The sequence below is a fragment of the Entelurus aequoreus genome, linkage group LG06, assembly GCF_033978785.1.
Source record: "Entelurus aequoreus isolate RoL-2023_Sb linkage group LG06, RoL_Eaeq_v1.1, whole genome shotgun sequence".
NCBI classification, from domain to species: Eukaryota; Metazoa; Chordata; class Actinopteri; order Syngnathiformes; family Syngnathidae; genus Entelurus; species Entelurus aequoreus.
This window is the reverse complement of record NC_084736.1, coordinates 47,959,935-47,984,512: the sequence shown is the minus strand read 5'-3', so window position 1 is coordinate 47,984,512 and position 24,578 is coordinate 47,959,935. Positions and strand designations below refer to the sequence as shown.

The 24,578-nt window shown below is 38.6% G+C and overlaps 1 protein-coding gene across 1 annotated transcript in view; it reads right to left on the bottom strand.

Moving 5' to 3' along the window:
- The window catches only part of LOC133652305 (synaptic vesicle glycoprotein 2C-like), an 87,704-nt gene extending 64,687 nt beyond the window's left edge, over positions 1 to 23,017 (bottom strand). The window contains exon 1 of the mRNA XM_062050906.1: positions 22,426 to 23,017. Within this exon, the coding sequence (XP_061906890.1) occupies positions 22,426 to 23,017 (592 nt within the window). The remainder of the gene's footprint in view (positions 1 to 22,425) is intronic.
- Positions 23,018 to 24,578: the final 1,561 nt, after the last annotated feature.

The window sequence follows — 24,578 nt, the reverse complement described above, 5'->3', positions numbered from 1 at the left end:
CTTTTCTATTTGCAGCCTTTTAAGGTAAATATCAACATTAACTTTTTCCACAGGCTAATAAATTTTAAAATAAAATAACAATGAATAAACCAACCATTCAGGACTTTAAACTGCTCAGTTTGCAACACACTGATCTAATCTGATGTGCCCAAGCCAGGTACCTGGCATCTTTTCTTGGATGCTACTTCATTAATGTCGGGGCTCAGGCTTTGAGCTGAGGCAACCTTCATTATCGAACGAAGGTGTTCATCAGTCATTATATCTCGTAGTCTACCCGGACCACAGTCTTGGGGGCGTGCCTTAAAGGCACTGCCTTAACGTCCTCTACAAGCTGTCGTCACGTCCGCTTTTCATCCATTCTAACAACGTGCCGGCCCAGTCACAAGATATGTGCGGCTTCTGTACGCACACACACGTGAATGCAACACGTACTTGATCAACAGCGATACAGGTTACACTGAGGGTTGCCGTATAAACAACTTTAACACTGTTAGAAATATACGCCACACTGTGAATCCACACCAAACAAGAACGACAAACACATTTCGGGAGAACATCCGCACCGTAACACAACATAAACACAACAGAACAAATACCCAGAACCCTTTGCAGCACTAACACAACATAAACACAACAGAACAGAACAAATACCCAGAACCCTTTGCAGCACTAACTCTTCCGGGACGCTACAAAATACACCCCCCGCTACCACCAAACACCCCCCGCCCCACACACACACTCACACACCTTGTAGCGTCCTGGAAGAGTTAGTTATATGAGTTTAAAGCTTCTGTGAAAGGATTGCATTCTACCTTGTCTGTATGCACATGTGTTATGTGAACAAGTTTTAATGTTGTACATTTGATGTTTTATGTGTTGTTTATCAATCAATCAATCAATCAATGTTTATTTATATAGCCCTAAATCACAAGTGTCTCAAAGGGCTGTACAAGCCACAACGACATCCTCAGTACAGAGCCCACATACGGGCAAGGAAAACTCACCCCAGTGGGACGTCAATGTGAATGACTATGAGAAACCTTGGAGAGGACCGCATATGTGGGTAACCCCCCCCCCCCCCCCCCCCCCTCTAGGGGAGACCGAAAGCAATGGATGTCGAGTGGGTCTGACATAATATTGTGAAAGTCCAACACATCAGCGAAAGTCCAGTCCATAGTGGGGCCAGCAGGAACCATACCGAGCGGAGACGGGTCAGCAGCGTAGAGATGTCCCCATCCGATGGACAGGCTAGCGGTCCACCCCGGGTTGGGAGCAGAGTAGAAAAGAAAGGAAAAGAAACGGCAGATCAACTGGTCTAAAAAGGGAGTCTATTTAAAGGCTAGAGTATACAAATTAGTTTTAAGATGAGACTTAAATGCTTCTACTGAGGTAGCATCTCTAACTTTTCCCGGGAGGGCATTGGATAGTATTGGAGCCCGAAAAGAAAACGCTCTATAGCCCGCAGACTTTTTTTGGGCTCTGGGAATCACTAATAAGCCGGAGTTCTTTGAACGCAGATTTCTTGCCGGGACATACGGTACAATACAATCGGCAAGATAGGCAGGAGCTTGACTGTGTAGTATTTTATACGTAAGTAGTAAAACCTTAAAGTCGCATCTTAGGTGCACAGGAAGCCAGTGCAAGTGAGCCAGTATAGGCGTAACTAGATCAAACTATCTTGTTTTTGTCAAAAGTTTAGCAGCCGCATTTTGTACCATCTGTAATCTTTTAATGCTAGACATAGGGAGGCCCGAAAATAAAACATTACAGTAATCGAGACGAGACGTAACGAACGCATGGATAATGATCTCAGCATCGCTTGTGGACAAAATGGAACGAATTTTAGCGATATTACGGAGATGAAAGAAGGTCGTTTTAGTAACACTCTTAATGTGTGACTCAAACGAGAGAGTTGGGTCGAAGATAATACCCAGATTCTTTACCGAGTCGCCTTGTTTAATTGTTTGGTTGTCAAATGTTAAGGTGGTATTATTAAATAGATGTCGGTGTTGAGCAGGACCGATAATCAGCATTTCCGTTTTCTTAGCGTTGAGTTGCAAGAAGTTAGCGGACATCCATTGTTTAATGTCATTAAGACACGCCTCCAGCTGACTACAATCCGGCGTGTTGGTCAGCTTTAGGGGCATTTAGAGTTGAGTGTCATCAGCATAACAGTGAAAGCTAACACCGTATTTGCGTATGATGTCACCTAGCGGCAGCATGTAAATACTAAAGAGTGCAGGGCCAAGAACCGAACCCTGGGGAACTCCGCACGTTACCTTAACATAGTCCGAGGTCACATTGTTATGGGAGACACACTGCATCCTGTCAGTAAGATAAGAGTTAAACCAAGACAAGGCTGAGTCTGTCATCCCAATACGTGTTTTGATACGCTATAATAAAATATTATGATCAACAGTATCGAAAGCGGCGCTAAGATCAAGAAGCAGCAACATAGATGAAGCATCAGAATCCATCGTTAGCAATAGATCATTAGTCGTTTTTGCGAGGGCTGTCTCCGTAGAGTGATTTGCCCTGAAACCGGATTGAAAAGGTTCACAGAGATTGTTAGATGCTAAGTGTTCATTTAGCTGCTGTGCTACAATTTTTTCGAGGACTTTCGAGATAAACGGACGGTGGGACACCGGCCGGTAGTTTACCAAGAGATCAGGATCGAGGTTAGGTCTTTTGAGTAGAGGATGAATAACCGCTTTTTTGAATGCTAGGGGAACAGTGCCAGAGGAAAGTGATAAGTTTATAATATTTAACACTGATGGACCTAATAATACAAAAAGCTCCTTGATAAGTTTCCCAGGAATTGGGTCAAGTAAACATGTTGTTTGTTTTGTCCCATTTACACATTTTGACAATTCCTCCAATGTTATTTCATCAAAGAGAGAGAAACTATTTTGGAGGGCGGTATCCGTCGTATATAGAGTCGTAACTGTGTTAATAGAACCCAGTTGTAGCTGAGATGCATTGTCTTTAATCTCTTTTCTAATGACTTCAATTTTCTTATTAAAGAAATTCATAAAGTCATCTGCTGAGTGGGTGGAGCTACTGGGAGGAGTCCCTTGTTGGGTTAGCGATGCTACTGTACTAAACAAAAATTTAGGATCATTTTTGTTGAGGTGGATGAGATTTGAGTAATATTTAGCTTTAGCTGAGGTAAGCATGCGTAAACTATCACACCATGCTTGATGGAAAACCTCAAGTTTAGTCTCACGCCATTTGCGTTCCAGCTTTCTACATGATAATTTCTGGGCTTTAGTTTCTTCTGTAAACCATGGGGTACGCCTTTTAGGGGCCCTTTTTAGCTTTAGCGGTGCTACACTATCAATGGTGTCGCGCAGGGCGTCATTAAAGTTGTTAGTGAGGTTATCAATAGAGCCCACATAATTTGGGAATGGTGCCATTACCGAAGGCAGTAGGTCAGTAAGAGTCGTCGTTGTGGCAGCATTAATGTTGCGGCTGCTATAGTAGTTATTATTATTATTATTAGTTTGTTGACAATGAGTCAGAACTTCGAATTTTATAAGGTAATGATCGGACATTACTTTAGTGTACGGGAGTATCGTAACTTTAGAGGTGGTGACACACCTGACAAGCACTAGATCTATCGTATTACCGTTGCGATGCATGGGTTCATTTATTATTTGTGTAAGACCACAGCTATCAATTATAGTCTGGAGCGCCACGCATGGAGGGTCCGATGGGGTATTCATATGGATATTAAAGTCCCCCATTAGGATTATATTGTCGGCGTGCGTCACTAGATCAGCAACAAACTCTGAGAATTCACTGATGAAGTCCGAATAGGGCCCAGGGGGGCGGTAGATAACAGCCAGGTGGAGAGGCAGCGGTGTGACAAACCTCAAAGTGAGCACCTCAAACGAGTTATATTTATTATTTAGGTTAGGTGTAAAATTATAGTTTTCATTGTATATTAGTGCGACACCCCCTCCCCTTTTAAGAGGTCGGGCAACATGTGCATTGGTATAGTTAGGAGGAGATGCCTCATTTAGCGCAAAAAAAATCGTCTGGTTTGAGCCAGGTCTCGGCGAGACCAACGACGTCAAGTTTGTTGTCTCTAATGACTTCATTAACTAATAACGTTTTGGAAGATAATGATCTTATGTTTAAAAAGCCCATATTATAGGTAGTGGGCTGTTTTGAGGATTGTTTGTTGAAATTATCCGAAGTAGCAATATTAATAATGTTGCGTTTATTATGCGTAGTGCACTTTAAATAGTTTCGACCATATCTAGGAATTGATACGACGAGAATTGTCCGATTATTTGCTAGATGTTGCGATAAACTGAACGCATCATAGTTAGCCACCTCAGTAGATTGCATGTCTGCCTCTGACACGGTCACAAAAGAAAAAACATTATGTGAGTTGTGTTTTATTCTAAGAGAATTGCTATGTGTGCAGGGATTATCCAGCCTGGCGCCGGCTAGTTCTAGTTTAAAAGACTTCTTACCCGGACTAGCGCTTCTTTGGTTAGCTTTTCCCTTTGTTGTTAGCCCCGCTCGGCATCCCCGCTTCTGCTTCCGCTCACACCGCTTACGTCGTCTCCATTGGCGGTCACCGCTAGCACTTGACTCCGCTGCTACAAAGGCCGCTCGATGTAGCCCGCGAAGTATTCCCATGCTAGCGAGGAGGTCCACCGTACATGCATCTTTCAGTCTATAACGACCCGATCCATCCACATCCAGAATTGTCTGTCGATCGTATGTGATCACAGAGTGTTCACGCTTTGAGCCAGCCATGAAATTGACAGAAATGACGGGTGTTTTTTGCCAAATCGCTCTACACTCCCAAGAGCGTCGCCGAGCTGCTGCATAGCAATGCGCCGCCATGCGTCTTACTGTTTTTAATGTAACCTTGCTGCTGCCTTCTTGGCCAGGTCTCCCTTGGAAAAGAGATCTTTGATCTCAATGGGATTTTACCTGGTTAAATAAAGGCTAAATAAAAATAAATAAATAAATAAAAAGTAAAAAAAAAAAAAAATTCAAATAAAATAAAAAAAATAAATAAATAAATAAAAAAAAATTTAAAAAAAAAAAAATATATATATATATATATATATATATATATATATATATATATATATATATATATATATATATATATATATATATATATATATATACATATATATATATATATATATATATATATATATATATATATATATATATATATATATATATATATATATATATATATATTGGCGAAGTTGGTAGAGTGGCCATGCCAGCAATCGGAGGGTTGCTGGTTACTGGGGTTCAATCCCCACCTTCTACCATCCTAGTCACGTCCGTTGTGTCCTTGGGCAAGACGCTTCACCCTTGCTCCTGATGGCTGCTGGTTAGCGCCTTGCATGGCAGCTCCCGCCATCAGTGTGTGAATGTGTGTGTAAATGGATGAATGTGGAAATACTGTCAAAGCGCTTTGAGTACCTTGAAGGTAGAAAAGCGCTATACAAGTATAACCCATTTATCATTTATTTATAATATGTGTGTATATATATATATATATATATATATATATATATATATATATATATATATATATATATATATATATATATATATATATATGTGTGTGTGTGTGTGTGTGTGTGTGTGTGTGTGTGTGTGTGTGTGTGTGTGTGTGTGTGTGTGTGTGTGTGTGTGTGTACATATATATAAAAATATACAAAATATATAAAATATACAACAAGAGGTACATTTTTGTGGTGTCACATCAGGTCATGTTTTTTCTTTATAATTAAAAAAACCCACAATAACATTTACAAACTAAAACAGTAGAAGATAAACATATTTAAACACTCAAATACAAATAATATGACTGGCCAGAACAATATTATTATATAACATATTTGTTCTGCCAAGAAACTGTGTTTTGTGGCTATTTATTTATTGTTATTTAAGTTTTTAAATAAATCTTGGTTATGAGTGTGTATGAGTTCATATGTGAGCACATTTAACAACATTGTGATAACAATGATAACCACGATCATTTTGGTGGCAATAATCATGGTATTACACTTTCATATTGTTAAATTCATCTGACAAAATAATTGATAGATTACTGGATTACTAAAATAATCAATAGCTGCAGCTCTGGTCAACACCATCATCAGTATGAAGATTTCAATGTAATTGAACAAACATCTTGGAAAATTATGACTGTTGTTCTGGAAATGTACAGACCTATAGTTCTTGTAAAAAAAATTCTGAAAATATCACACCTTTTACTTGTACCCCTAATTCTCTCCACTTAGTCAATTATGCAGATGTACTTATTGTTCTGCCCGGTGAGGGTGTTAATATTTTCCGTCTCGACACATCTCCCATGGCGCACGATACAATGCAACATTGCATTACACTGACGCCTACAGTCAGCTAATCAATAGAGAACATATTTGAAATGATGGCGCTGGGCAGGCAGGCATTTTAATTAATGAAAATTCAGCACTTTGTACGGTTACACACTGCCGCCATTGATTTAGCTGAAAAACTGTCCAAGTCCTCTTATGTGTCTGCGGACAAAGAGGAGGAACTAAATCGATACATGTCAGCTCAGTTGAGCACAATTTAAAGACAAATTGCGGCGGACTGCAAAGCCACTGAGGGAAGAAAAGTATCATTTCTGACACATTGGATCGAAAACGGCCTGCTCGTGCACAGGCATCATTGACGTGAGTAAAATACAACAACCTGTGTGATGATGATGACCCACATCAACAAATGACAGAGTGTCAGCAAGACTTGTCAGACTGAGGTAAAAGGTGTAGGCCCAGGATACTGCTCTGTCAAAACACATCACTCAAGTAAAACAAATGAAAAATGACAAAAACATTCTTATTTTGCTAAATAAGATACCGAGAAACAAGATAAACAGACTGAAGACAAAGCAGTGAGTGGACACAGCTCTCGAGCTGCATGCGGCTCTTTAGCACCGCCCTAGTGGCTCCATGGAGCTTTTGCAAAAATGGAAAAAGATGGGGTAAAAATACATTTGTTGTTTTAATAATGTTTCTGTAGGAGGACAAACATAACACAAACCGTCCTAATTGTTAGAAAGCCCACTGTTTAATATGTTTGTGCTTATGCTTCACTGATGAGAGTAATTGGCTAGCGCCGTTTTGTCCTACTAATTTTGCCGGTCCTTGAACTCACCGTAGTTTGTTTACATGTACAACTTTTTCAGACGCTACCACAGAAAGACGTGTTTTATGCCACTCCTTCATTTTGTCCACCAAACGTTTTATCTTTGTGCGTGAATGCACAAAGATGAGCTTTGTTGATGTTATTGCGTGGAGTGCTAATAATCCATGCTAACATGCTATTTAGGCTAGCTGTGTGTACATATTGCATCATTATGCCTCATTTGTAGGTATCCATCCATCCATTTTCTACCGCTTATTCCCTTCGGGGTCGCGGGGGGCACTGGAGCCTATCTCAGCTACAATCGGGCGGAAGGCGGGGTACACCCTGGACAAGTCGCCACCTCATCGCAGGGCCAACACAGATAGACAGACAACATTCACACTCACATTCACACACTAGGGCCAATTTTAGTGTTGCCAATCAACCTATCCCCAGGTGCATGTCTTTGGAGGTGGGAGGAAGCCGGAGTACCCGGAGGGAACCCACGCAGTCACGGGGAGAACATGCCCCGAGGCCGGGATTGAACCCACGACTACTCAGGACCTTCGTATTGTGAGGCAGACGCACTAACCCCTCTTCCACCGTGCTGCCCTTTTGTAGGTATCCATCCATCCATTTTCTACCGCTTAGTCCCTTTGGGGTCGCGGGGGGCGCTGGAGCCTATCTCAGCTACAATCGGGCGGAAGGCAGGGTACACCCTGGACAAGTCGCCACCTCATCGCAGGGCCAACACAGAGAGACGGACAACATTCACACTCACATTCACACACTAGGGCCAATTTAGTGTTGCCAATCAACCTATCCCCAGGTGCATGTCTTTGGAGGTGGGAGGAAGCCGGAGTACCCGGAGGGAACCCACGCAGTCACGGGGAGAACATGCAAACTCCACACAGAAAGATCCCGAGCCTGGGATTGAACCCAAGACTACTCAGGACCTTCGTATTGTGAGGCAGACGCACTAACCCCTCTGTAGGTATATTTGAGTTAATTTAATTTCCTTTACTTATGTCCTCTGTGTATTTAATTTATATTTGCATGTCTCATGACACATTATCTGTATGTAATATTGGCTGCATTTCTGATAGTTGTTTGTGTGCCATGTTGTTCCAGACCACAGCAAACGTTACCCAGCTTGCAAAGATTGTAATAAATCCATCATTTAACTTGGACACACACATCTGTACCTTTGGCAGTTTTAAGACAGTCATTTCCAGGAGTTATATCACCCTCTGAGACACTTACTTAATGTGTTGCTTTCATTTTAACACTTACATAAGGCTTTTAACTTTTTGCGGCTCCAGACAGATTGATTTTTGTATTTTTGGTCTAATATGGCTCTTTCAACATGTTGGGTTGCCGACCCCTGATTATATTAGTATGGTTTCCAAACTGTTAACTGTATTTTATTTGCGGACGACACAACCCTAGTTTTAAATATTTCAGATGTTTTAGAGGTGGTTGAAAATGAATTTATCAAAATTATAAAATATGCTTTGATGTACATAGAGAGGCTAAAACAAAAAAAATATGATTTTTTGCAGTAATAGGAAAAGGGTGGATGGCTCATATGTCAAATGAGTTGAGATTCAAAGAACACAATAAATCAAGTTTGTGGGTGTTATAATTGATGAATATTTGTCATGGAAATCATGATGATAAATGATACAATGGCTAAAGCACAGGTGTCAAACTCAAGGCATCATTTAACGGGGCCCGCAAATGCCTGAAAATGATATGCGTCAATAAAGTACTTCATCTTACTAAAGGTATTCTTTCCATTTGATAGAAAAAAATAGATGTATTACATGCAATTGCATATATTTTCAACTTGAATACTATCTAATAGTGCAACAAATATAACACTATCTTAGACTATAGGAGCCTGCCACTGTAGCCACTCACCCCCTCCCCTCTGTTGCAAGTTTTGTGGGTTCTGTGTAACATGTTTATGTATGCTTATGGCTATCAAGTTTTTCCATTCATTTTAAACTTTTATTTAATTAATAGTAAATATCTGCTTGACTTATGATTTCAAAGCAAATGGTACACTGTTAATAATGACAATAGATTTTACCACAAAAAACTGGCAGGTCAGTCGGCAACATTTTACTGTAAAAAAAAAAACAGTATTGTTTTCCATTTACAGTAATATGGCTGTAATATGGAATATGACTTTCACGGTAAAATTGTGGCGACTGAGCTGCCAGTTTTTGACAGCAAAATCTAAATATTTGTTGTGTGTACTTAAAACAATGTAATAATGTCATGAGGTGAATGCCTCTACATTTATGTTCATAAATTATTCACGGTTGCAACCATAACTGCCATGTGGCCCTGTATCTAAAACTATTGCTATTTTACACAAAGTGAAGGAATTGCTCAAACAAAAAGCATTGTATATTTTCTATAATACACTGATTGTTCCATATATAACATACTGTATTGAAGTGTGGGGTAGTGCCTGTAAAACCTATTTAAATCCAATCTTCCTTGTGCAGAAAAGAGCCGAAAGAATCATTACTGGAAATGCATACAGGGAACCCACAAACCCAATATTAGACTTAGACTTAGACTTAGACTTCCTTTTTATTGTCATTCAAATTTGAACTTTACAGCACTGATAAGAACGAAATTTCGTTACATAAGCTCATGGTAGTGCAGGATAAAAAAGCAATAAGGTGCATATATAAATAAATAAATATGTATAAATAATATATATATATATATATATATATATATATATATATATATATATATATATATATATATATATATATATATATATATATATATATATATATATATATATATATATATATATAAAATAAATATATATAAATAAATAAATAGATTACTGTACAGATAAATATATTGCACTTTTTCCACATGCGTCCACGTTTATGGATGTATGTTATATCGTCTTTTTTATTCCAGCGAGTTAATCCATTTTGGGGGGAGTTGAGGGGATAATTTAATTATGATGCGTTCAAGAGTCTTACGGCCTGAGGGAAGAAGCTGTTACAGAACCTGGAGGTTCTGCTTCGGAGGCTGCGGAACCTCTTTCTAGAGTCCAGCAGTGAAAACAGTCCTTGGTGGGGGTGGGAGGAGTCTTTGCAGATTTTCTGAGCCCTGGTCAGGCAGCGGCTTTTTGCGATCTCCTGGATAGGAGGAAGAGAAGTCCTGATGATCTTTTCCGCCGTCCTCACCACTCTCTGCAGAGACTTCCAGTCTGAGGCATTGCAGGCTCCAGTCCAGACAGAGATGCAGTTGGTCAGCAGGCTCTCTATAGTGTCTCTGTAGAATGTGGTGAGAATGGGGGGAGGGAGCTGTGCTCTTTTCATCCGACGCAAAAAGTGCATGAGCTGCTGAGCTCTTTTTACAAGAGCTCCGGTGTGTAGGGACCAGGTTATATTGTCAGTTAACTGCACCCCCAGGAACTTGGTGCTGCTTACTATTTCCACCGCTGTGCCGTTGATGTAGAGTGGAGCGTGGCTGGACTGGTGCTTCCTGAAGTCAACGATGATCTCCTTGGTCTTGTTGACATTCAGGACCAGGTTGTTGGTTCTGCACCAGTCAACCAGACTGGTGCAACTTATATTCAATTGAATATAAGTTGAAAGGGATTTGCAAATCATTGTATTCTGTTTTTATTTACAATTTACACAACGTGCCAACTTCACTGGTTTTGGGTTTCGTACACCCCCTCATTAAATACTATCAGCTCTTTTTGGAGCGAGTAATCACACTTGTACTACATCTTGTGTCGGATTCCGGCCTCCATCTTTGGCCACCTCCGCAGAACAAGCGATTGAAGCATCTTGGCGTATTCAAGTCATACCAGTGGGAGTGGGATTCCGATGTCATCCGTATGAAAGTAGCCCATTGTTAAGTGTGGGGTTTGAAACAGGCTCACCCAGCATCTGTTATGTGATCCACTGAACAGTGAGGGTAATGCCCATAAAATCGAACAATTCCCCCCGATGGGAGAAGGTTGTTAGATATGGTTTACTTGTGGATGACCTTGCTAGTAGCATCAAGGGGTCCCTTCCTCGCCCACACAAGTAGACACGTTCCCACCCATTGGTAGAGCTGCACTGCACAAGTGGCGCTAATCTCTGCAGTGATGCTGTCGTCTTACCACAGTTTAGCTATGCTCAGCTGCTCCTGGACCCCCGAGCCCCACACAGAGAGGCTGGCAACAGGGATAAAAAAAAAGGGGAGGGGGCCACTGCAGATGGAGGTTGATGGTGCAATAAAGAAACACTGAATAAAAGGGCTGCAACTGATCTGACGGAGAGGTCTTGGAAGCGAGGAGCTGTTGAGTGACGACGAAGACAAGAAATGAGGGGGAGTATCAGGAAGAGAAATGCAGCCCATGTGAGAACAAATAAGTAATGATAGGGTGATGTGTGCCTATTGTCTTGCGGATCCAAGGTGATAGCAAAGCCTCTCGCTCACATTGTTGGCGTGCTGTATAGCGCCAATGTGCCAGCATCTCGCTCTGATCCTCCCACTCCTCCCTCCCCATTAGTCCTCTTAACTTGGTAATCTCTCTACTCCAGGGCTGCCCCCCTCCTTGCCTGTACACTGTGGGGCACACATTACACAGTAAAGGGCTTTCCATGTGTTCAGTACATGAGAAATATGTATTTAAAATGTGATTTTTTTTTCTCCTTTTTTTCTCACGTCGCATAATTTCCTGATTCCGTTTTAAACTTATTACAAGCCCTGCTTATTGTATGTGGATACTTTTCTACTCGACAATTCTGCTTTTACAAATATAATGAAGCTCATATTCCGATGACACTGTTGGCGAGGTATTGTTTATTATTGTGTTTGTAGTTGTATAGAAGTGGGAGATCTGTTTCTATGTTTCTGTTACTGTAACTCATTTAGAGACATGAGTTATAATAATAACTTAGAGGCAGTATGATCCAGTGCAATTCTAGACATAAGTAAATTACAATAAAAAACAAACACCATTCTGTTGATGTCAAACAAAATTAACCATTATTATTGCATCATTTATTGGAGCTCTTTCGACTTAGTACATACAGTACAGGCCAAAAGTTTGGACACGCCTTCTCATTCAATGCCTTTTCTTTATTTTGATGACTATTTAAATTTTAGAGTGTCACTGAAGGCATCAAAACTATGAATGAACACATGTGGAGTTATGTACTTAACAAAAAAAGGTGAAGTAACTGAAAACATGTTTTATATTGTAGTTTCTTCAAAATAGCCACCCTTCGCTCTGATTACTGCTTTGCACACTCTTGGCATTCTCTCGATGAGCTTCAAGAAGTAGTCACCTAAAATGGTTTTCCAACAGTCTTGAACCTCTTGACCTGTACTGTATGTCCGAAAACCGTGTACAGAGGAACCTTGATTTATACCTATTGTTTAGATGTATCCGATATCCGAAAATTGCACAACAACGGTAGAAAACGGATGGATGGATGGAAAACTAAGTAAACTACATTGGAACCTCAATTTACGAAGCCCTTTTCGTACAAACTTTTTTCGATTTACGGACCACAGACTGAAAACTTTGGTCTACGAACCTTGTCTCAGTGTACGAACATTTAATCCACCCATTGTGGGTGGGCTGATAGATCTCTCGTGTGCGTTTTACATGTTTTTTTTAGCCTTTTTAGAGCATTTTTCCAGCTCTGCTAGCTCGATATAAGTTCAAAGAAAGTGATGGACAAGCGATGTGGGGTTTGAAACATTCAGAAAGTATCCACAGCGTTGTCGACACGTCTTCCACCACCGCAAGAAAAGAAACCGACAATGCACTGTAAAGTGGAATTTATTTTTTTATTCTTAAAAATTGTAGCCACCTGGCTGTTAAAGTAAAGGAGTTTTGTGATTACAAACTGAGTGCACCACAGGGCTAGTGATAATGTGTGTGCATGTTGGCAGGGCAGCTGCATACGAGAAGGACAATTTAGCGAGTTGTTGTTTTTTTTGCTTTGTACCGTATTTTCCAGATTATAAAGGGCACTGGTGTATAAGCCACACCCACCAAATTTCAGTAAAAAATAATTATGTTCCTTATATTAGCCGCACCGGATTATAAACTGCAGATAGATATGTTGCGAAATCAGATATTTACACCGAAAGATTTTGTAAATGTTTATTCACATACCTTAATTGTTTCCCAACGGTGTCTGTAATACGGCAGTAAGACGGCTGATCAAACAAAACAGACGCCATCGTCATAGCTGCGGAAGCTCGCTCTCCAATCAGCTAAACAGACTCAATAAATCTACAGTGACATCTTGGTGAGTTTACTGCGGAATTTGTGAAAATGAAACACTCCAAAAAGAATGTCATTGTAAGTTAATAATACTAACACAATGCTAACGACAGTAGCTTGATTACAATACGATAGCATGTACGAACATGTATGATAACACTACTATCAAACATGTGAAGGATAAGTAATAAATGAAAAAAAACAAACAAGTAGAAACGCTGTTGACGACTAGTAGACAGAAAGGCGCTTATACTTCCAGTTCAAGGCAAGAAACAATACTGTAGTTTTTTAACCCGCAGCACCTGCAGTGAGAAAACTCCTCTAAAAGATGGCACCCGGGCACAAACAATAACACACATTTTCAGTCGCTGTGTCTGTGTTACTAGTATGTAAGTTTATTGTATAGAAAATAAGAAAAATCCATAGATCAGCTGCACCTTTGTATAAGATGCAGGGTATAAAGCTTGGGAAAAAAGTAGCGGTTTATAGTCCGGAGAATACGTAAAATAGTTATTTATGTTATTAAATACTTGATTATTCATCTTCTTATTATGTATGTGTTGGTACACATGGTTGTGTTAAAAGTGTACATAACTTTACTAAAATATGGACTTTTGTAGAGGCTGGAACCAATTAGCCATGTTGTTGGGGAAATGTGCTTTAATATACAAACTTTTCTTTTTACAAACACTTTTCATATAGAAAATTGAGTCCACAAATTAAGTATTGTACTGTAAATCCATCCAAGATTAAGCTTACTATTACAAATATCTGTTTAAATTGCTGTTGTTTTGGTTTCTCTCCCACATTTAAATATTCGAGTGCATCACAATCTTTAGTCGTATTATACTTAGAAAGCATCTACTTACACTTACTGTTTAAAGCCAATAAGACCTGCATTGTCAAGAAAATGTGTCCGGCACAATAAGTCGTCTATTTCATTTCACAGTATTTTTTTGTCCTGTACTTTGAAATTGACGAAGGGACAACAGGATCGAATGAAAGCACTTTTATGTGGCTTGAGGATGGAACAGACAATCATATTTTATTGTTTGCTTTTTCCGTTTCCCATTAAGACACTTTGATACAACCATGGCACCTTTGAAACATCAACTCACTTTAGCGTGTTGTCTGTAATTAAGGGTAATTACATGCAAAACTCCTAATGGATGCCAACAAGGTCATAGTAATCACACAGGCCACGCTAAGACATGCTTGTGCACCCATGCACACCCATCGTGTGCACCTCAACAGGGAAGAGCCTCTGGGCAATCAGTAAGGGGCGGTGAGTGTTGGGGGGGATTAAAAATAAAAAGTATAGGGGAGGTCCGCGGCAGAAAAGAGAAACATAAAGAAAGGAGGGTGAGTGGGAGAGATGCAGGGTGAGGGATGGAGTCACGAACAAGGACAAGCTGAGTGTGTACAGCATGAGTGCCTGCGAGGCCTCGCTTGACTAGAGAGAAAGAAAAGCGCTAATATAGATCCTTCAAAAGACATAAAGATGTAACTTCTGGTCATGATTTCAAATAAAAATCCTCACAAATAAACGGCTTTAAAATCTCTAAATTAATACTCCACATTAGGGTTGTACGGTATACCAGTCCTAGTATAGTACCGCGATACTAATGAATCATATTCGGTACTATACCGCCTCTAAAAAGTACCGGTCCCCACCCACCCTTTTTTTTTACGGGTGTGACGTGACATTGCTGGTTTTTACGAGCAGAGGAGCATGTTCGGCAACGCACAATTACGGAGTACTTACAAGCAGACACAGGGTGTAGACAGAAAAGGGAGAACGGACGCATTTTGGCTTAAAAACTAACGATAAAGGTGAAGTTATAACACTGAAACGCCGTCAGGAAGAGGTGCTTTAAAACATGGCTAGCTAGCTCGCGGCTAACGTCCAGCCGCAGTCTGCAGTGTTTTAGCTACTTCTAAATCACTAATCCTTGTCTCCATGGCGACAAATAAAGTAAGTTTCTTACAAGTATCATCCCTGCCGGACGAGGAATAGCTAAACATGCTTCACTACACACCGTAGCTCACCGGCGTCACAGTGTAAACCAATGCCATGGGTGGATCTACACCTAAAATATACTGTAATGATACCAAGTACATGAGCGTATCTAGTTGATACTACTATACATCGATATTTTTTAGCAACACAAAATCTTTTTCTTTATTTTTTAAATTCACATTATGTTAATAAACTCAGGAAAAACGTCCCTGGACACATGAGGATTTAAATTATGAACAATTTTTGATCCTGTAACTACTTGGTATCGGATCGATACCCAAATTTGTAGTATTAGCCAAAACCTATGTAAAGTATCAAACAAGGAAAGAATAAGGGATTATTACATTTTAACGCAAGTGTAGATAGAACATGTTAAAACAGAAAGTAACCAGGTATTAACAGTAAATGAACAAGGAGATAAATAATTCATACTTTACCACTTGTCTAGCAATGTACTTTAATCAAGTGATTCCCCTACCACTAGTGGTACACATACCAAAGTTTTTAGAATCACTAGATCAACTTTAGGTCTATCTGTCAATATAAACAAAATATATTTTATGCGTTTTTTGTCAAAGACAACCCTGTTTTTATGGCAAAAAACTAAATATGCATTGTTTCCCCGCCAGAAAAATTCTGAGTGGAATATTTGATGTAAAATCTTGGAGCCTCATATAGGACAATCATTCATAAGAGCATTGATTTAAACTCATTATTTATTGAGCAATGACAGTTTTAGTGTTTTTTTAATTCCACTAAAATTATTGGGGATCCAAAAGGGCCCCACTCATAAATGTGTTAAAAATAAGCCATACATTTTTTTCCCAATATTTTTAAAAGGTAAGTGTTCTTATGGCAAAAAACATTTCCAAGTATAATATTTAATGTGGAGCAATAGGAGCCTCATATAGGTCAATATTTCATAACACATTTGATTTTAATTCATTATAATTTTTTAGGCATTGACAGTTCTTTAAAATAAAATCCCACAAAAATTATTGTGGTTCCAAAAGTGTAAAAAAAATTGTCACACATTTGTATTTATTTAAGAAAAAAATAATAATAGTATTTATTTTATGGCAAAAAACAATTTTATAAAAAATATAAAATAAGTCATAATTTTTCTTCTTTTTTTTTTTAAATAGTAGTGATTAATGGCAAAAACAAAACATGCATTATTTCACCCCCCAAAAAAAATTCTAAGTGGAATATATGATGTAAAGTAATTGGAGACTCATATAGGTCAATAATTCATAACAAAATTGATTTAAATTAATTATTTTGTAGGCATTGACAGTTCTTTAAAAAAAAAAATCCCACTAAAATTCTAAAAATAAGTCATACATTATTTTTTAAATTCATTAAAAAATAAATAATAGTACTTATTTTATGGCAAAAATATATATTTTATACAAAAAATAAAAATAAGTCATACAATTTTTTAATAGTAGTTTTTATGGCAAAAACAACATATACATTATTCCTCCCAAAAAATAATTGCAAGTGGAATATTTGATGTAAATTAAATGGAGCCTCTTATAGGTCAATAATTCATATTTTTTGAACAAAGACAGTGTTTCTTCTTTTTAAATCCCACTAAAATTGTTGGGGATCCAAAAGGGCCACCCTCTCATAAAAGTGTTAAAAATAAGCCAAACGTATTTGGGTTTTTATCAATATTTTTAAATAGTAGGTTTTCTTATGGCAAACATTTTTTTATTAAAGTATAATATTTAATGTGAAGGAATAGCAGCCTCATATAGGTCAATTCTTCATAACAACGTTTATTTTAATGTATTATTATTTTTTAGGCATTGACAGTTATGTAAAAAAAATTCCGCTAAAATTCCTGAGAATCCGAAAGTGTTAAAAATAAGTCATATATTATTTTTGTAATTCATTTTTTAAAAAAAATAATAGTACTTATTTTATGGCAAAAAAAAAACATTTTATAAAAAAATATAAAAATAAGTCAATAATTGTTTTTAATAGTAGTTTTTATGGCAAAAACAACACATTAATTTTCAAAACATGTTTTTGAATAGCATTTTTCCAATGTTAAAATGTTTTGGACACCACTAGTCTATATCTCTCAACCCTAATCGGCGCAGTCGTGTTTGTGCAGAAAAGGGCCCTTCCCAAAATGTTCCCACAAAGTTGGAAGTATAGTATTGTTCACAATCTTGCCTCAAAAACTGCAGCCTATTCTCAAATGCTCTGAGAATGTTGTGCTACACCATCTTGAGGCTTTTTGGGCGCCATTCTGGTATCCTGACATGTAGTGAGTGAATGAGTCAGCCCCTGTGCACAACATCATGGTGATGGATTATACACCTGCAGCCATCAGGACTGCTGGGACCACAATACAGAGCACACACTGGGGCAGAAGTACTCACTACACCCTCTTATTCCTGACACAAGACCAGCGGACCGAAACAACATTACTATATGTGACACACAATGACACAAATATTGGCTGAATCATGGCGTGGTATACATACAATACACTAAAGTTGTACTGATCCATTACTTTCTAGACAAAGGCAGCTTGCAGAGCAGAAGGTTGCAGGTTCGAGAGCAGCTCTATCAAACTGCCTATGACTCAGACTTTAAAAAATAAGAGTATGAACTGCATCATTGGATTTCTACTGAATACTGTAGAAGGAATAGTGGGAATCTCGTGGTTAGAGTGTCCGCCCTGAGATCGGTAGGTTGGAGTTCAAATCCCAGCCGAGTCATACCAAAGACTATAAAAATGGGACCCATTACCTCCCTGCTTGGCACTCAGCATCAAGGGTTGGAATTGGGGGTTAAATCACCAAAATGATTCCCGGGCGCGGCGCCGTTGCTGCCCACTGCTCCCCAAGGGGATGGGTCAAATGCAGAGGACAAATTTCACCACACCTAGTGTGTGTGTGACAATCATTGGTACTTTAACTTTAACTTTAACTTTAACTTTAACTTTAACTTTAATCAGTCACACACATGACCAATGCATTTTTTAATATGGTGTCATTTTTATGACTGGTGAAATCAATAGCAGATGGAGTGCAATGTGATTTATAGCAGTGTTTGTCAATGACAGAGGACACCAGGGTGCAGCAGCTTGAAAAAAAATAGGGAAAATATTTTTAAAAACTGCTAACTTCCGTTGACGTATGTTGAAGGCAATTTGTATAATTTCTTTGTTCTTATGATGTTAGAGCAGGGGTGTTAGCATACATCAATATGTATTGATGCAGGGGCCATTTTGATACATTTTGTACATGAACTAGGGTTGTCCCGATAGCAATATCTGGTACGAAAATTTATTTCGATACTTTTCCTAAATAAAGGGGACAACAAAAATGGCATAATTGGCTTTATTTTAACAAAAAATGTTATGGTACTGTCAGAATAATTGTATATAAGTTATCACACAACTTGTTTGCTTGCAGTTCAGGTTGCTCTGCGTGAAGACCGGTGGCCCTGGTTACTATCTACTTGTTAAGTTAAAGTTAAAGTACCAATGATTGTCACCCACACATGCTCACAAAGCTGTCCTTGCAAAGGCGGACAGCTTGTAAATCTCCACTGTGTGCCATAGAATGCACCTTGCCGTAGAAGTGTCTGTTTTTCAGATCTGGACAGCCACGGGAGGGGCCGTATCAGGACCCGAAATCTCCAAAAAGATAAGGCTGACAAGCAGAGAAGGGGCAAACCTGACACCGCTCCAAGCACATTTTGTTTTAACTGTTTATAACCCAGTGCTGGGCTGCTGCATAATGTGACCCCTCCCCTTAGAAGCAGCTTCAGCTATGTAATCAGGGAATGCCCAAATAAATGGGGAGGCGCTGGAACCATTTCCTCAGAGCGTGGGGTGACACTGTACGAGGGTGCAGGTCCACGCTCAATACTCTTGAGCTAAATTGAATCCTGTCTCTGTTTGATTCCTTGCTTCTTGCCCTGATTAATAGATAGTTCGGTGTTTGAACCTGACAGGTACATTAAACATAGGTTTCTTATTGCAATCCAAGAAAAATTGAGTCCCTATATAAAATAGTGATCATACTAGACAACTTGTCTTTTAGTAGTAAGTAAACAAACAAAGGCTCTTAATTTAGCTGCTGACGTATGCAGTAACATATTGTGTCATTTATCATTCTATTATTTTGTCAACATTATGAGGGACAAGCTGTAAAAATGTATTATTAATAAACTTGTTCATTTACTGTTAATATCTACTTACTTCCTGTTTTAACATGTTCTATTTACACTTCTGTTAAAATGTAATAATCACTTATTCTTCTGTTGTTTGGATACTTTACATTAGTTTTGGATGATACCACAACTTTAGGTATCGATCCAATACCAAGTAGTTACAGGATCATACATTAGTCATATTCAAAGTCCTCATGTGTCCAGGGACATATTTCCTGAGTTTATAAACATAATATGAATTTTTTTTAAAGGAAAAAAGATTTTGTGACGATAAAAAATATAGATGTAATCATAGTAGTATCGACTAGATACGCTCTTGTACTTGGTATCATTACAGTGGATGTCAGGTGTAGATCCACCCACGGCAGTTGTTTACATTCAGGCGCGCTAGCTTTTGTTAGCGGTGACCCCGGTGAGCTATTGTATCCTCCTACGGTGTGTAGTGAAACATGTTTAGCTATTCCTCGTCCTGCAGGGATGATACTTGTAAGAAACTCACTTTATTCGTCGGATTAGTGATTTAGAAGGAGCTAAAACACTGCCGACTGCGGATGGATGTTCGCTGCTAACTAGCTTCTAGGATGTGGCCATCTTGATTCTCGATAACTCCACTGTAACGTCATTCCTAGCTCCGACTTCCAACTTTCAGGTCGTCGGCCATTTTGATTTTCAGGTTCCAATAATTGGGGTGAATTGTCCAGCGCCCCCCGCGACCCCGAAGGGAATAAGCGGTAGAAAATGGATAGATGGATGGGCCAGTTTCATTTTTTCTTAGTTTTTTTTGTGTAATGTTCTATTTTGGGACGTGTTTAATTTGTCTTTAGAATGTGTCGCGGGCCATAAAAACAGGGCCGCACTTTGGAAACACCTTTGTTAGATGAAACATGGTCCCACCCATTCCTTTGAGGAGGCTCATTTGACTATGTTTACACTGCACGCCAAAGTTGACCAACACCAAATGTTTTTGAAATCTGATTTTTTTTTTCAGCTGAGTAAAATGTGATCTTTATCAGACTCCAGTATAAACACGCACAGGCCCCAATGTGGCCCCAATGTGGCCCCAATGTGGCCTCGAAGTCACTTGCATGAGTTCGATAAAGTGAAAACAAAGGAAGTTGACCGGATTCTGTATATGAACAAGAAAGTCGCTAAAAATACTTTGCAAGATAAAAGCTGCCACACCTTAAAAATGAGTTTGTTTTTCATGTGAATACAAATTAAAGTAATATAATGTATATATATATAGATACTAGGGCTGCGAATCTTTGGGTGTCCCACGATTCGATTCAATATCGATTCTTGGGGTCACGATTCCATTCAAAAACGATATGCTCTCGATTCAAAACGATTCTCTATTCATTTAATACATAGGATTTCAGCAGGATCTACCCCAGCCTGCTGACATGAAAGCAGAGTAGTAGATTTTTGTAAAAAGCTTTTATAATTGTAACGGACAATGTTTTATCAACTGATTGCAATAATGTAAATTTGTTTTAACTATTAAATGAACCAAAAATATGACTTATTTTACCTTTGTGAAAATATTGGACACAGTGTGTTGTCAAGCTTATGAGATGCGATGCAAGTATAAGCCACTGTGACACTATTGTTCTTTTTTTTATTTTTTATAAATGTCTAATGTTAATGTCAATGAGGGATTTTTAATCACTGCTATGTTAGAATTGTAACTAATATTGATACTGTTGTTGATAATATTCATTTTTGTTTCACTACTTTTGGTTTGTTCTGTGTCGTGTTTGTGTCTCCTCTCAATTGCTCTGTTTATTGCAGTTCTGTGTGTTGCTGGGTCGGGTTTGGTTTTGGAATTGGATTGCATTGTTATGGTATTGCTGTGTATTGTTTTGTTGGATTGATTAATTAAAAAATAAAAATAATAATAATGATAAAAAATAAAAATAAAAATAAATGTTTAAAAAAAAAAATTAAAAAAAATTTGATTAAAAAAAAGAGAATCGATTCAGAATCGCACAACGTGAGAATCGCGATTCGAATTCGAATACATTTTTCCCCACACCCCTAATAAATACATATACTGTATATATATATATATATATATATATATATATATATATATATATATATATATATATATACATACATATATACGTATATATATATATATATATATATATATATATATATATATATATATATATATATATATATATATATATATATATATATATATATATATATATATATATATATATATATATATATATATACACACACATACATACATTATTTGCCACACTATTGACAAGTGATGCACAGAAAAATCGGCCGCCGAAAAAAGATTTTGATTACCAAAACAGGGCTGCCCAAACCGGATGTTGAGATGCCCTATTGACGTCCACTGGCGGGCAACGTCATTTCCTGCACACACCAATGACATAGCTCGACCAAACAGTCGCAAACAGGTCATATTGCCGTTTGGACCGCAGTCACATTTGAAAAGATCGGAATCCAAACAAATTTGGACTATCTCCTGATGTGGCCCAAATCGAATGCGAAAATATCAGATTTGAAGCACTTTAGAGCGATTAGACTGGAAAAATGTCTGATTTGTGTCATTTGAGGGCAAAAAAAATCTGATTTGGTGTCTAGTGTAGACTGAGCCTTTGAAACCCCTATCTATAGCATCTTCATGATATTGGAAGTTAGTTTGTTTCATTCACAGTTTTTGTGTTCCCTTATGAGCATGCACCCCCTGGACTTGAAGAGACACTTGTTTCCTTACCTAGCCATCCAGAGCTGGAGTTGGGTGCACACATGTCGGTCTCTGCGCTTGGAAGCACGAAGCCCACCACGAACACTTCCACGCCGTCAGACATGAGTGCCAATCCCAGCACCAGGAACAGCTGCCACTGGAACCTCCCGTGGCCACACTCTTGGATAATCAGCTCGTACTGCTGAGCCAGCTCCTCCTCATCGGCCTGTCGCTCCTGTTCCAGCTCCTTTCGGTCCCTCATTGCGTCTGACACGGGTTGCCCCAAGGCCACTTGGCCATCCTTGTGCTTCCTGTCCCCCGTGGAGGGAACCCCCTGGTACTCGCCCTCGTAGATCTCGTCCTCATCGTCGTGGCCCTCGGTGGCATCGCTGGAGCCCTCGTCGTTGTCACCCTCTCCGCCCTGCCTCGGCGGGTTCCCGTAGAAATCCTCGTCGTCCACCTCCTCATCCTGGAATCGTGAGTAGTTGTGGTGGGATGAATACTCGTCGGCAGCAAGGTTCGCCACCTTGTTGACCTTCTTTGCTGCCTGCCGCTTTGCCTCCTTGGCTATGTCCTTAGCACCTTTGACCAGGGAAGTCCTGTTATTGTATGTGTCCTCCATTCTGACCACGCCGATTGGAATATGAGGGTGACAAGCAGGGGGGCCGACTTTACACTTGGAGTCGTGATCTCAGAAGGTCTGAAACAACATCAAGTAACACAATATGATGAATATGCAGTCACCACGTACAAAAACCACAATGTAGTGTAGTGTAGTCATCAAGCAAGTTCAAATACGTGAGCTCATAATTTAATGTCCCCCTAACTTTTCATCAAAGTTCCCTAAGGGAATTATTTTGGATGTATTCAAATTGATATTCAGGTGTGACCCCGTGTTCCTTGTTTCATGATCGTTTCTAAAGCAATGAACATTTTAGATAAAGGATGCTGAAACTGCTGACTCATGTTCAGCTCTGTGGAACCCAAGCCAATAAATAAAGACATTCCCTGAAATCAATTTGCTGACGTTAGAGAGCAGGGGCCTCATGTTTTGAGCTTGCGTGCGCTAAAAAACCTGGCATACGCCCTTTTTTTCCACGGCAAAAGATGAGATGTATCAAGATTTAAATAAGCGTGGAAATGTGCGCAGCCTCACATCAACTTCATGCTTCACCTAAGTATATTTCCACAGGCTGTGGATACTTTGGTCGTTCGGGTTTTGCCAATATTTGATTTCAACAATATAAGAATATCGAGGCAAAGACAGAAAATGTAGTTTTTCGTGAATGCATTTAATGCTTCAAAAATCATATTTATATTTGTGAGGACGTCTATTAGTTTATCTAGGCTGCAAGTGTCAAACTCAAGGCCCGGGGGCCAGATGTAGCCCGCCACTTCATTTTATGTGGCCCTCCAAAGACTGGAAATAGTGTGATTTATTAAAGTACTTTCTGACTAAATGTATTTGTCCTTTTAATTTTGACAGAAGAAAATTACTTCATATTAGAGGTGGGATTCTTTGGGCACCTCACGATTCGCTTCCGATTCTTGGAATGGCGATTCGATTCAACACGTTTCTTGTAATATATTATTTACTCAAACCTTTTCAAAACAAAAGCTCCTCTTGGCTGCGGACATACGATTTATACGCACAATGTTGGCCTAAAAAATGTATTTTCAAAAATGTGTTTTTTATTTATTTATTTATAAAAATCCCAGAATGTTAATCCAATTAAAGAAAATACAGCAAACCAAAATCCAACCCAATCCGAACTTCAAAATACTCAGGGTAGAAATGTTATAAAGTTATTTAGAAAACATAAAAATATCATACTAAATAAAGGAAAAACAAAAATTTGCAAAAGAACAGTATCAATAATAACAATGATAGCAATAATATTTATTTAATATTTTCAATCCAAAAAAAGATTCTTAAAAAATAATATTTGGTCAAAAAAATTAACAATAAATTAATCGATTCTTGAACATTTTGAATCCATTTAGAAGCAGAATAAATAAAAATTGCGTTTTAAATGGGAATACATTTTTTGAGCACTCTGTATCTTGTAAACTTTATTATTATCTGTCATACAACAAAATACTCCATGCATTTTTATTTATTTTTTGGGGTTATCAAAAATAAATAAAGTTAATAATACTAACGCAGACACTTGTAAACATGT